Here is a 14,439-nt window from a genome sequence, read left to right as displayed (position 1 = left end):
TTTCCAACAATAATCCTCTTAAATTCAATCATATATCTGATTGATTCTCGACCAACTATAATTAGCAACATTTTAACAATACATATGATAGACAATCTGATTGATTTCCTACATTGAACAATATTTAAAATACATTCAACTATGGTTGTATGATTAATTTTGTGCATTCCACTATAAATATAATGGATTCAAGTATAATGTACGATTGATGTCATACATTCAACAATAAAGATAGAATATTCAACTATAATTATATGATTGATTTGATTATAAATATAATGGATCGTTCTAGTTCGTTTAAGCCTCCACGATTCTAGAAAACCTGACCGAAAATCCAGATATCCACGTCCTGGTTCCTCCGCAATTGTTCTTGTTGCATCTTGATGCATGATAGCCCAGCAAATTGTGCTTCTTAACTAATCGGTCCCGGAAGACGTCCTCAGAAGTCCGTGCTTCTGCACCCTGCGAAGATTGACCTTGTGGGGGGATAGGGGGGGGGGGGGTGAACACGCTGCAGGGAACACGTACCTACTGGTTTCACACTTACGAATCTTTTTCGCTTATGAACACGAATGAACACTATGGTATTCAAGTATCACACAATCACAATCAATATAGTTTAATTCACTTTATTTATAGTTCAATACCTAGAACCAATCATGCATTTGTAGTTGAATCTATCATATTTACAGTTGAATCAATTATCCCAGTACAGTTGAATCTATCATATTTATAGTTAAATGTTAGAGGTTCACCAGAAATGTACTGTTGAGTCTATTATATTTATTAACCAAAATTAATCATACAATTGTAGTTGAATTTATCATATTTACAGTTGAATCAATTATACCACTACAATTGAGTCTATCGTATTTATAGTTAAATGTAAGACGTTAACCAGGAATGTATACTTGAATCTATCATATTTATAGTTGAATTCCTAAAATCAATCATACAAATGTAGTTGAGTCTATCATGTTAACAATTGAATCAGTTATACCATTACAGTTGATTCTATTATATTCATAGTTGATTGTGTAGTTGAATCAAATATATTTAAAGTTAAATGCCTAAATCAATTATATAATTGTAGTTGAATCTATTATATTTACAGTTGAATCAATTATATCATTATGTTTATTTATGGATGAACGTGAGAGGTAAACCAGGAATGAAAAGTTGAATCTATCACATTTATAGTTTAATGCCTAAAATTAGTCATATAATTTAAGTTGAATCTATCATATTTACAGTTGAATCCATTATATTCATAGTTGATTGCTTAAAGTCAATCATCAGTTTGTAGTTGATTCTAATCTAAAATCTCTGTGGTCTTTGTTTTCCGTGTTATGTCTTTTTAATGAACAATTCCATACACAATGATCTCCAAAAGATTGGAATGAATCCGTCGAATCCTCAAAAACCAGTGTATTAGATCGATAAATTTTTGTGTAAAGAATCATCGAACCATTCATAAATGCTGTGTAAAAACTGTCTTTCATAGGCAACGGATTCACGTAAAGCTATGTGAAACAAATAAGCATAACTTGAAACAAGAAAATAAAAACCAAAAGCTATTGCAATTAGCTTCTGTTTACTCTGGTTCTCCCGGTAGGTTGTGGACCAGCGGCGCACTGGTGTTGTTTCCGAGCATAGAACCAGTTTGCACATTTGCCGATCGTTACAGGTATTTTAAAATAAAATTGTAATTTGTGGTAGAATTTAGAAGGAAAATCGAACCGAATAAAAACAAATATCGTGAGAAGTTTTACACGCTGCACAAATTCTACCAATAGTTGGAAAAAGAATTTAAAAACTAAATGTAAATAAACCTTGATTTTAAGTGAGAAATAATGCTTCTCTGAATGGAAAACGGACACCTACAACTAATAAAATTTAAAAAAAAACTATAAACATTCATAATCAAATCACCAGAAAGCGAATTGAGGGGACAGCTTGATGAAAAAAACAATTCAAGCATATTTTGTAAGACCAGCTTAAAATACATTTAAAAACCACATATAAGCGAATGGAGAGGGCAGCTTGGTGATCAAGCAGGTTGAGAAGACAGCTTGAAATAAATCTCCAAGAAAACACCTATTAGCAAGTTGAGAGGACAGCTTGGTAATCAAGCGGATTGAGAGGACAGTTTGAAATAAATGTATGAAAAAAACACCTATAAGCGGGTTGAGAGAACAACTTGAAATAAATAAAAAAAAATACTATAAGTGAGTTGAGAGGACAACTTGGTGATTAAGCAGAATGAGAGGACAGCCTAAACTAAATGTATAACTAATACCTTGAATCGAATTGAAAGGACAGCTTTTTTGTTGTGGAGAGAACCACTGCGACCAGTTGTAAGATCTTTTGTAGCATTATACCGCGTTAGTTTTTGTGGCCCGCCGATTTTTCTGCCTGTCGTGTGTCAGATCGAGAGCAGCTTGTCCTGGACTCGCGCCTGTCACTTCACACATTCAGAACTTTGAACGCTACGACTCGGATGTTTCCTGACAGTTACGACATCCTACACCGACTCAAAAGGATCGCGTGGGAACCTCTCTACCCGTGGGTATCCCCTGACAGTGGTTTACCCCTACGAGGTTCCGCTACGAGGTCTACCCCTACGAGGTCTACCCATACGAGGTTCCGCTACGAGGAAGGTATTGTCTTATCCCTGAAGTTTACCCTGTAGGAAGCGGCACTACTCTGATACTCCCTGGCGGTGGGGTATCCTACACACGACCGCGGCGCATCCATGGCCTCCACTACGCAGAAGATGAGGTCTTGGAATACTAGTTCCTAATTTGGAACCTGTTCATTATCCGTCCAAATTTTATTGTCTGTCTAAATACGCATCAAACTAGATGATTTGGCGATCACCTGTCGAATGTTGTCGAACTGGAGTGGAGGTCGTCCGACCGGAGCCCATCGAAGCTCGTCTAGCCGGGAACCATTGGAAGATTGACAAGCCGATCTTCGTACCGGAAACACCGACTTGACCCCATAGGAAGTTAACTGGTGAATAGGGTGCATCAGATCTCATGGTTGAGGATATGAATTTAATGAGGGTGTAGGGTGTAGGGGTAGCACAACCTCTTCACATGACACAAGGAAACGTTCTCAGCCTTGAAGAGTAATTGAGTAGCGCCCTTCCCAACGATAAGGCTGTGGAGATAAAGCATGACCTTCTCCTCAGTTAACAGTTCTTTAAAAGTGGTATTTCAAAGGCAAGGGATACCCTCGTTATAGAGTGGCTCACGACGCCGGGCTACTCATTGGATTCGGTGTACGATGATCTCTTTGTTCAAAATCACGACTCTTAGCTGGTCACTTCGGGGCTTGTGCTTTGACGGACACGAGTATATGATATGCAACCCTCAATCGGTAAACTACGAGTAGATTATCAAGTCTTGAGTCATGACGAGTAGAGGACGGACTTAAAGTCGATAGATAAGTGGTTAGGCTTTGAGTCGTTAGAAGGATAATTGTAGCGCATGTATGACCTCCCATCAATTACGTCTGGCCATCCTCCGAGCGCTATCAAGGCCAAAGGTCCAGGTGAATTTCAGGGTCCATGTAGAGTTGGTTCATTACTCGAGTCATTGTATCCATGAATATAGACGAACAGATGAATTTATGACATTCAATGAAATAAAATTTTCCAAAAAAAGTTTACCTCAAAAAAAATCTTCTCTGCCATAAAACGAAAAATTTGTTATGGTTGATTTATAAATCCATAGCCTGACCAGTAATCAGACCAGTTAGCTACACATGTTCATTTTCCCAAGGAATGGAGCTCAACTTCAACTATTATCCCCACTCAACTGAAAAGTTAACGCCCCCTCATGTCATGTAATGAGGTTGTACTGCACCTACGCCCTCATTAAATCCCACCCAAAATATTTACTTTCCAATCACCTTAACTCAACAATCGACACCACAAGCGACACCTTGACCTTTATCCCACGACTTCAACTTACACCGAACTCTGGCTGCCAAGAGAGAAAAAATCAACTAACTATGTATTGTGGGTGTGGTGGAGCTGCAGCAGTCGCCTTCATATTGGCGTGAAATCGTAACGACCCCTTCGTCGCAGCGTGTAATTTGCTTCGATTAAGAGCACTACATCACACCTGGCTAACAAACGAAAAAAACCTGAAATAAAAGCTCCAATATGACGATTTGTTAATCCTCCATTTGGAGCCGGAATCCCTACGGGAGGGGGTACCAGTTGTACAGAAGCTGCATCCGCAATCAAGGTGCCACCACCACCACCACCGCCGCCACGAAACTAGCCCAGAAACAATCGATAGTCACGCGATGTAATGGCCCAGCTCATTCGGTCTGCCGGTCGCTGGCCCTGGTAGAACTTTTGTTTTAGCCTTGAACTCACCCTGGGGAACAGCACCATTTGCCAGATTTTCCGTGCACTGCAGCCGTTGACAACTGGCTGGAGGGGGTGAAAGGAGGTTTGGGTGAAACGAAAAACCACGAGACAGACGACTGAGGGGGTGGTACATCGATACCGAAACCAAGAAAGCATGTCCTCGCGTGTTATAGGGTGGTTACATTGTTGAGTCCTAACAATCATCACACTACCTACTGGGATAGTTGATGGCGTGTTTTTTAAACCGAACGGAATGCTTACAAATTCAACTTGTCAACATGATAGCCTTTTATACCAGAGAATGACTGTTGGTCAACAACAATTTCTATAATTTGGTTGTAAGAATAAGAACCACCCAAACCCAAACCTCTTGAAGTGGCTGAAATTGGGCTGTAGGAATCATGAAGTGCGTGCCAAGACAACATCTGCCAGATCCTGAAGCCGGTGGTTAACATCTAATGCCATGCGGCACTCGTTTGCGTGTGCTGGTGCGTAGGTATACCTACTTTCTAACGCAAAGCATGGGAATCTCGGTAACATAGTGACGGTGCCGACAAAACGTCGTTCCAAGCAAATATGTCAAATGGGTCCAATTTTGACAGTTGGCATTTATGTGGTGCTGCGTTTGTGGCGCAGCACCAGTTTATTGAGTGAGACTGCCATCTACCCACCGCCGTCTCGTGCGATTGGCTGTGGTACTAGCAGGGTATAGTTATTATCCCGATCGTTATTGCTATTACTATTACAGTTGCCGACGATGTTGTTGTCGCCGGGTACCGGGCTTATATAAGCAGTTAACATGTGTAGAACATGGTTTTTGGGCGACAAGCAACAGCCCAGGTTTGTTGATTGAGTTGTAAAAATGGCAATGTGCCGAGAGCGATTTCGTGCTGCAAGGGATCTGAAATTGAAATATTGTCGTCTTTCAAATTAAGATTATTTCTCTAAATACAGATTTAGACTGCTGGATCTGATTTCAGATTCTGAATCTATTTAATCAAATGTCGTGTAACAACGTGAGTCCCATAGCTGCTACTAAACGCCTCTGCTAATTCTTACGAATTTTTTTAGAATATTTTATAGGCTAGAGAATAGTTTTTTATCAAATTAAATTTTAATTATTTTTAGCAAGTCAACGAATATCAGTATATCCGACCACAGTAGCAGCGCAGCCTCGAGTTGTATTATCTATTAGGAGAGACAAGTGATGGGTACAATCAAGTGATGGGTACAATACAATCACAAAACAACTAAAACAGTACGCCTCAACACGTGGTTCCGTGGAACTTTCTGCTCTCGTCAAGAAAAGAAACTCATCCGGATAGAAAATACTCTTCGGCAACCATCGCGCTAAACGTCGAATCATTCGTGGCAAAAACGCAATGTCTGTTTCGCTTGCTGCTGCTGGCTACTAGCATTCGTTGCAAATGTTTGTAACGAAATCCGTGGTCAAGGACACAAGAATAAAACATAGAACAATTTGGATGGCATTAAAATAACGTTTATTGTTTGGCATTATCTATGGACGACCAACTATTACATTTTATAAGCTTATATTTCTCTGTCAAGTAACAGAACAGTTAATCATTGTTCCTCTTTCAAAATTTGATTCAGCTCAATTTTAATCTAAAAATAATAACTTGACATGTTTATTTCGCTGTTATCTTACTAACCATTTTTTCGTAAACCATATGATTTGCCAATAGAGTAACTTTCAATTCCTTTTATCAAACTTCTTCGTATGTCAATTGCATTATCAGCACCAGCGCTGTCGGGAACCGGTAACTCTTTCCGTTGTACTGAAGCCGACTCTTGTAGAATGTTTGATTTATGTCTGGTCAACATTAAATGTCTCCAGTCAATGGCGACAAAAATGACAACTTTCGTCGGAACTGTAATTTAGTCTTACGTACTCAGCTAAAAGTGTGAGAACAGCAAAGCTAACAATGTTCACCTGAACTAAACGTTTTTCTAAGCTGGCAACTATGTTTCAACTCATCCGATGTTTTCGCCTGCTAACTTTGCCTTTATTCAATCGAAGTCCTTAACTGGAACTTTCACTCACACGGATCCAAAGTTTCCTAATGGCAACTTTACCATGAATGCACTGTTATTTCTCGACTGGCAACTTTGCCTTAACAAGAACGAAGTCCTCAATCTTGTTGGGGCTTTTCCCTGCTCACACATAAAAAAAATCTATAACTTTGCTTTGACGGAACTGAGGTCATCGACTGGCTAGTTTTCCTAGACTGGACCGAAGTCCTCGACTGGACCAAAGTTCTCCACTGGCAACTATGCCTTGACTGAACCTAATTCCTTAACCGGACCGAAGTCCTAAACTGGACAGAAGTCCTCAACTGGACCGAAATCCTAAACTGGACCGAAGTCCTAATCTGGACCGATATTCTCAACGGAACCGAAGTCCTCGACTGGCAATTATGCCTTGACTGAACCTAAGTCCTTAACTTGACCGAAGTCCTAAACTGGGCGTAAGTCCTCGACTGGACCGAGGTCTTCGACAGGACCGAAGTCCTCAACTGGCAACTATGCCTTGACTGGACCTTATTCCTTAACTGGACCGAAGTCCTCGACTGGATCGAAGTCCTCGACTGGACCGAAGTCCTCGACTGGACCGAAGTCCTCGACTGGACCGAAGTCCTCGACTGGACCGAAGTCCTCGACTGGACCGAAGTCCTCGACTGGGCCGAAGTCCTCGACTGGACCGAAGTCCTCGGCTGGACCGAAGTCCTCGACTGGACCGAAGTCCTCGACAGGACCGAAGTCCTCGACTGGCAACTATGCTTTGACTGGAACGAAGTCCTTAACTGGACCGCAGTTCTCGACTGAACCAAGTCCTCGACTGGACCAAGTTCTCGACTGGCAACTTTGCCTTGACCGAAGTCCTAGACTGGACCGAAGTTCTCGACTGGATCGAGTCCTTTAACTGGACCGAAGTCCTAAACTGTACCGAATTCCTCAATAGGACCGCAGTCCTCGACTGGTAACTATGCCTTGACTGGACCGAAGTCCTAGACTGGATCGAAATCCTAAACTGGACCGAGGTCCTAAACTGGTTTCTCTTCTTGATCGAAGAGCTTGTCGCCTTCGGCCAGCAATTGTGTCGCCCTGTTCAGGTAGAAAATTTCGTTTGGCTACTTCGATGAAAAGCTCTTGCTTCCTCTGGAATATGATTGCGACTTCCTAAGGTTGAGATTCGTCATCCAGACACAATGGAATTTAGCCTCTTATTTGGTTCACCTCCTGCAGAAACACCGAATGCTATTTTAGAAGGCAAATATCCCGCACGATTTCACTGGCACAAAATAAATGATACACTACTCGGGTGGTGTTGCATCTTCGGCTGGCCGAAAGGGGAAAGAAAGAGGACACTTCCCGGGTCAATCCTAGTAGCAAGCTGGAAAAACCGCTCCCAGAAACTGCTGTATCACTAATGGTATTTAGTGATGCCAACTTTTATTTTTGGCAAAATGTCTCTAATGGTAGTGATGCCACCTTCTTTTGGCAAAATTCGCCGGTTTTCTCTTTTCCTTTACTTACACGGTTGTTGTTTTTTAGTGCAAGAATGGGTAGAAACTAAAAGGTTTGCCAATTCGTTCTCTATAGTATTGAAATGTAAATTGCAAATAATAATAAATGTAACATGTTCCTAGAACAGGAAGGGAGCGATTTCTTCCCGACCGACAGCAAGCAGTGCCTACATCCAGGCTTAAACACAGTATGAATACAATGTATCTAGAAAAGTAGAGAACAAAACACAATTTTAAAATCTAGATTTCCGGGCAATATTCGGATTTCAAGTTTCAAATCATAAGCTAGAATTTTCTGATATCTTAGATGTTTTTCGAATGGCAACACAACGGTTGATTAAATAAAATTGTTTTTGGGGTTACTTTTTCAATCCAATCGATAGAACTATCCTCTGAAAACGCTGTAAATAGAATGGAAGTTTCGAGGGAGCGTTTTCGAAAACACTTTGCGGTGCAGGGAAAATCTTGGTTACCAATTCCAGGATAAGAATCCCTGGGCTAAGTACATAAATTAAAATCATTCGTCACGTGCTTACTTAGCAAGAGTGAGGGCTTCTTCAGCAAACTTACTCTCGCGAAAAAAGGAAAATAAAAGTTTCCTTGTGTACACACACACACAGAGAGAAAACCTTGAGAAAACCGTCAATCAACCGGCATTAGCATATTTCATTTCATCTATTTGAAATCTGAAAAACCGCCAGCCGGAGCAAAGTCAACGAAGGTGAAGCGCCAGCAGCGGAAGAAGACAGAACTTGAGATCGGTATAAAAGTGCACAGCAAAAAAAATCATCCGCTGAAGTCAATTCCACGAAACAGACATTTTCACTTAACGCAACAGAGAGTGAAAACTGTTTGACTGGAATTCGCCCCGAGTCGAAGCCAAAAGGTGCAAAGCTTCAATGGCAAAGATTTACACACTCCAAAAGACCACCATCAAACACTGAATGACTGTGTTGAAAAAGCTAAGGAAGTGGGTGGTTGAAAACTGAAAAACGAGGTGGTGGGGAGGGCACCTGAACTTTTTCTTTTGAACGTGCCAAACTCGGAACGTCCCGGTGAGTCGGTTGGGTGAGAGACTTGATGGATCGTTGAATCCCCATGAAAGCAGATGCAGTTCCTTTTTCTTCGGATTCCGCATTCTCTTTGTTGGATATTTTATTGCAATCCATTCATCTCGAGCACGGATGAATAAACCAGAGGTTCAGTGTTTGCAGAGCAGATTAAATTCTATCTGTGATTTTGATGAAGTGCTTTCCAGCCCGGCAGCGGTTCTTTGTGCCATGAGCCGGAGAAAGCAAAACCTTGCTTAAACTTGGCAATTGGCAATTCTCGACGGGAAAATGAAGAAGCTGCTCGAATGTTTTTACATTCCTTTCGATCCTTAAAAAAAAAAATCTTTCCTAAACTGCATTAATGAATTCCCATCCACCTACACCATTTCTTCTTTTTCAGATGAAAACTAAAACTTGCTAAATACGACACTAAGAATGCTGAAACACTTAATTAAAAATAGAACATCTGTTGTTAGTGTCTTACCTTGGGTTGTTAAAACTAACCCTTGGGGTGGAAGAAAAGCTCACAACAAAACCAACTGCAACACTGCAGCAGTACCTACATTTCAACAGCGCTTTTGTGGAAAACCGCCCGAGGGTGCCCTCGAGCAACAATCGTCGAAGCAGCTGCTGGTGTGAAGCCGAATTCTCACAATTTATGATTTCCTAATTGCATTCTTTGCTGCAACTTTGTTTGTGATCCCACAAGTTTCTTAGCTGTGGAGTGATTTTTTTTTTAAATTTTGAGGGGAAAATTCTGTTTTCAGACGGTTTGTTCTCAGATGTATGTTGATCTTATCATTCAAAGTAGGGTGAATAGGGATAAAATATAAAAAAAAAATCTAGTATTTATTTCAAAGGGAAGAAGTAATTTTCTCCAGCTTGTGTGGTGTTTAATTATTTGTAATACTATTTTTTTTTTATTTTTATGCATATTCTGTTTTAAGTATTTCATCAAATTTTTTTTAAATTTCTTTGCAGACGATGATCCACAATCTCAAGAGGAACGGACACATGCTTCTAGCAAGGTTAGTAAAATATAATATTCCTATGAGTACGTTTCAGCATCCAAAAAACTTGTGTAATTTGTATTCTAATTGTGGTATTCGGGGCGGCTCATTTTCTGGATTCATCGCGAGCTTCATGCTCGAGCTCTAAATACTTGAGAGCTCAGTTATTCCAGCGATTGCTATCGCTGATGTTACGAGCTTGTTTCTCATACATGGCTCTAATGGTGAGAAAGCAAAGATGGCATACACTAGGTTGCCACATTCTCCCCTTAGTCAATGTTTCAATGACATTTATTTTATTATTCTGATCCTCGCTTATCCATTGCTCTTCCGATGGTCATGAGCTAATGCCCGGCTTACTATCGGATGCCATGGGCGAAACCCGGTTAATATTATTTATCTTATTTTTATTTCCAATTCATATTTCTTTTCGACGGCCATGGGCTGTCGCCCGACTAACGTCTGTTTTACTAAGACTAAGATTGACTTTACTTTATAGACGACGGCTACGGCTTACGACCTTTTTAATATTACAAAAAAAAATCTCAAATAAATAACACCCTCTAAGCCGTCATATTTGTCGAATTCGCCGGTTGAGTCACTTGTATTTTTTCCATAACTTCAATTTCATCACAGTCACAAAATAACCGAAAACACATCAGTTTTAATCAATAGCCGCGAATCAACTGACTTTTTTTCCTGCTCACGCACGCTTGAACATTTTCACACATTCTAAGTATGCACGATAATTCTACGAAGCTTATTCAATCGTTGTTTTATAACCTGTTTAAAATTTCTATAAAATGTGTGTGTTTCTTTTAATCCAAGGTTAATATTCATTTATTTCCAATCCATTATCTTTATTTCATCTATCCTCTACAATATTCTCAATTATAAAACACCTTTGAATTAACCTCTGGCCTACTAAGCAGTCTGATTCTCGCTTGTCTTCTGGGAGACCGAATACCTAATTTTCCAAGAGGAGTCGCCACTTGCGCACAGCTGTCAAACCTCATGATCAAAGTAGCAGAGAAAAATAGAAAAAAACAACAAAACATCTCACTGTGTTACATAACGGGAGATCACGTGGACAAAAACCGGATAAAAATTTCAACTAAAATTTTAATAGAAAGTTAACACTTTGTTTAAGAAAAAACTAATAATTCAAAATTCTCCCATTCTTAAGACATTGAAAAATTAAGAAAAATTCCAAAAAATAAATATAACTGAAAAAAGATCAAAAAGCAAATTTTGGGCCACTGATAACAAAACACTTCTACGGACAATATATTGTTGTAAACGCCCTGCAAACATATAGTTTCGCATTAGAAATGCTAGTTCAAGTCGTTAACAATGGCACAGCAAATCGCAATTTCTACCAAATAAGTAAACGATCTCATTGGAGTCGGATTAAACCAAATATAATAAAAATACCGCCATGTTTACAGAGTCTGAAGACAATTGTGCTTAGTTTATTACGAATAAGGTGTCGAATATCGTCCGATTCGTATAGTTCTTATTGCTTAAGCCAGTTTTGAAAATAAGTATGTATCTCCTCCACTTTGGCAGGTAAATGCTGTTTCTGCGAGTTTTATATGATCATTCTATAATGTATATGAAACGTAATTGTTGAGAATTATAGCTACAAAAATGTTTGCTGGGCGTCAATTTCTATACAAATACAAAAGAGATCGTAAAATGTTTTGTTATGATCTTACGATCGTTACAAAAAAGAAATGGCAGTCAAATTGTTGAAAACATTAGGAAATATGTTTGTCCGCTTGGTTGTATGCTAATCTCCCATAGTGCGTTACCATAGTTACCTCAGAATTGATTTATTTTCAAAATAAACAAGAATGAGCGCAAAAGATAGTGAATAAAAATATGAAATTGATAGATTAAAGTAATAAAAATGCTAAATACCATCATTTAAAATAATCTTCCTTTTAAATAAAATTTCTACATTGTTCAAAAGCAAACTAAAAAAACGTTCCTGAATGCACTTATCGAGGAATAAGTGCTGCAGCGATTTTGCCATTTATATGGTATTCACAGGGAGGAGTATTCAAATACAGGATAATTTGTACATAATCAAAAAGTGTGCCTAACTTTATTAAAACACTAAGACATTAGTTTAGTTATTAATATGTATGTTACGAATTTTCAATGTAAGTGTCTATCAATAAAATGGAAAGCGTCTATCAATATATCATCTAATTTTGTCCAAACTTATTTGTCAATTCAATAAATCATCTCATTATATCTAAACGCTTACGTTTATCAATTTTTATCAAAAAATCGAGGGCTTGTGATATAGCTCAGTTGGCATGTCTGTTGTCTCCTGAGCCGATATCCGCGAGTTCGAGCCCAAGAGCAAACATCGAACACAGTTGTACCGGATGAGTTTTTCAATAACTATCCGCCAACTGCACCGTTGATAAAGTCGCGAATGCCATAAAGATGGTAAAACGACTATAATCGAAACAAAAAAAAAAAAAAAAAAAAAAAAATCAAAAAATCGAGGATTGTTAAAATTTTGTCAAATTTTTGTAAATTTTGTATGGGAGCCACTCTTTTTGGATTCGGAGGGGTTTGAAAGTATTATAAAAACCATTCTCGGTCTTGAATACGGCTGCACATCAAATTTACCGTTGATTGGCTCAGAAGTTTTCGAAAATTGTTCGAATTGTGTCATATTTCCATTCATTTTATATGGGAGCCTCCTCTCCTTTAAGTCGGAGCAGTTTGAAAGTATTTTAAAAACCATCTATGACCCCAAATACTTTTACATACAAAATTTTACATTGATCGGTTTCGTAGTTTTCGAGTCTATAGGGAACATAGGCCATAGGGGAGGAGCGGGCTATATGCGCCTATTAAGCAGAATACTGATTTAATCAAATATGACTTTGAATATGTGTACAAAAACTACATACACATGAGCAGACATCTGTTTTCTATATATTGGAGTAATTTTTTTGTTGAAATCTCCTTCCGTTTTTGAGAAATTGATTTTATTATAACTGTTGTCAAAATTGCCGAACCTCAAACCGTGCGGGCTAAACGCGCCTATTTATGTTTAAGGTAAAATTTCTGTTTCTTTTGCAATACTTCCGTATAATTTTATTGGAATTGCTAGAAACTGATAACTTTCATACGACAAAGCTGAAGTTTTATAAAAATCTATGTCTTTTATAACTTTATGGAATAAACAAAATTTAGGGTTGCCATCATATGGAGGAATTTCATTGATAAGATAAATTTTATCAAATCTGTTTTGAGATCTTCGATTTGCTCTTAAGATGTTAATTAGAGCTTATATTTGAAGTTTTAATGATAAAAATCATATATTTATTCTATTTAACCTGTTATTTAAGGGTAGTGGCATTTTACAAACATGATGGGGGCATACAAAAACACTCTCTTATTCCACTTTCCCATCATTATGAAACCATCATAAAAGCTTAAACTTGTTTTACTTTTATGGTTCATTTGAACAAGAAACAAAAACCACCCAACTTTTTGTTTTGACCTTCTTTACGTATAATTTTTAAAAGTCAAAATATTACATCAAAAGGTGTCAAAACCTTGTATGAATTTTTAAATTTTTTTGAGTTGGTTTATTCATAAAATTCTTTCTTGCCTTATGTTCAAAGCGTATCACCCTCAAAATGCATTGATTGGATATGTTGTCTTGCCAGCCATTTCGTCAAACGGCCGTAGGGTCATTTAACCCGATAGGCCCATTTAGGAAACCTTTCCCCTACATCTCATCACTTTATGAAATTCGGTCGCAGCGAATACGATTTGCATCGTGTATTGCACTGCTCGACTGAGCGCGCTGACGGTTTGAGTAAAATCGGTTGGGATCGAAATTTTTTGTGCAGACAACCCTCTGTGGCATAGGGTATGGCATGGCATGGTTCATAGAATTTGTGCAAATGCGGTGTAAAGGCCGCTATACATTCATTACACAAATGGCGTGTGCAAACTCGATGATTCCACGGCGACTTTCTGATTCTATGCTCACCCACGCACGATACAAACATATTTCGCGTGATCGGACACGATTGCTGGCGAAAACAGCAACTAAAACGAAAAAAAAAGCACCTCCACATGGGGCTGAATAAATGGTCTGAAATTTGTACAGGCAGCACCATACACAAAAAATTCGCTCCCGACCGATTTTACTCAAACCGACTGCGCGTTCTTTCAAGCAGTACCATACACGGTGCAAATCGTATCTGCAGAATTTCATCGAAATCCATCGCATTTGTACACATGTGGTGTAATGTATGGCCCGCTTAAAAAGCAAGTTTATATGGAAACAAGAGGGTCATGCTTCCAGGAAAAGAAAAATTTTACGCTTTTAATTTATGTTAAAAGAGGGTATTAAAATATCTCTCATTTTTTAATGAGCACCCGTTTAAGCGGGCCACAAA

At 38.8% G+C, this 14,439-nt stretch overlaps 1 protein-coding gene across 2 annotated transcripts in view; it reads left to right on the top strand.

The window, feature by feature from the left end:
- The window catches only part of LOC129739856 (lateral signaling target protein 2 homolog), a 224,989-nt gene that overhangs the window by 169,099 nt on the left and 41,451 nt on the right, over positions 1 to 14,439 (top strand). For both annotated transcript variants that reach the window (XM_055731407.1, XM_055731402.1), the window contains exon 2: positions 9,969 to 10,015. In XM_055731407.1, the coding sequence (XP_055587382.1) occupies positions 9,969 to 10,015 (47 nt within the window). The remainder of the gene's footprint in view (positions 1 to 9,968; positions 10,016 to 14,439) is intronic.

This window comes from Uranotaenia lowii, chromosome 1, assembly GCF_029784155.1.
Source record: "Uranotaenia lowii strain MFRU-FL chromosome 1, ASM2978415v1, whole genome shotgun sequence".
Taxonomy (NCBI): domain Eukaryota; kingdom Metazoa; phylum Arthropoda; class Insecta; order Diptera; family Culicidae; genus Uranotaenia; species Uranotaenia lowii.
The sequence above is the reverse complement of the archived record's forward strand: the minus strand, read 5'-3'. Positions and strand labels throughout refer to the sequence as shown.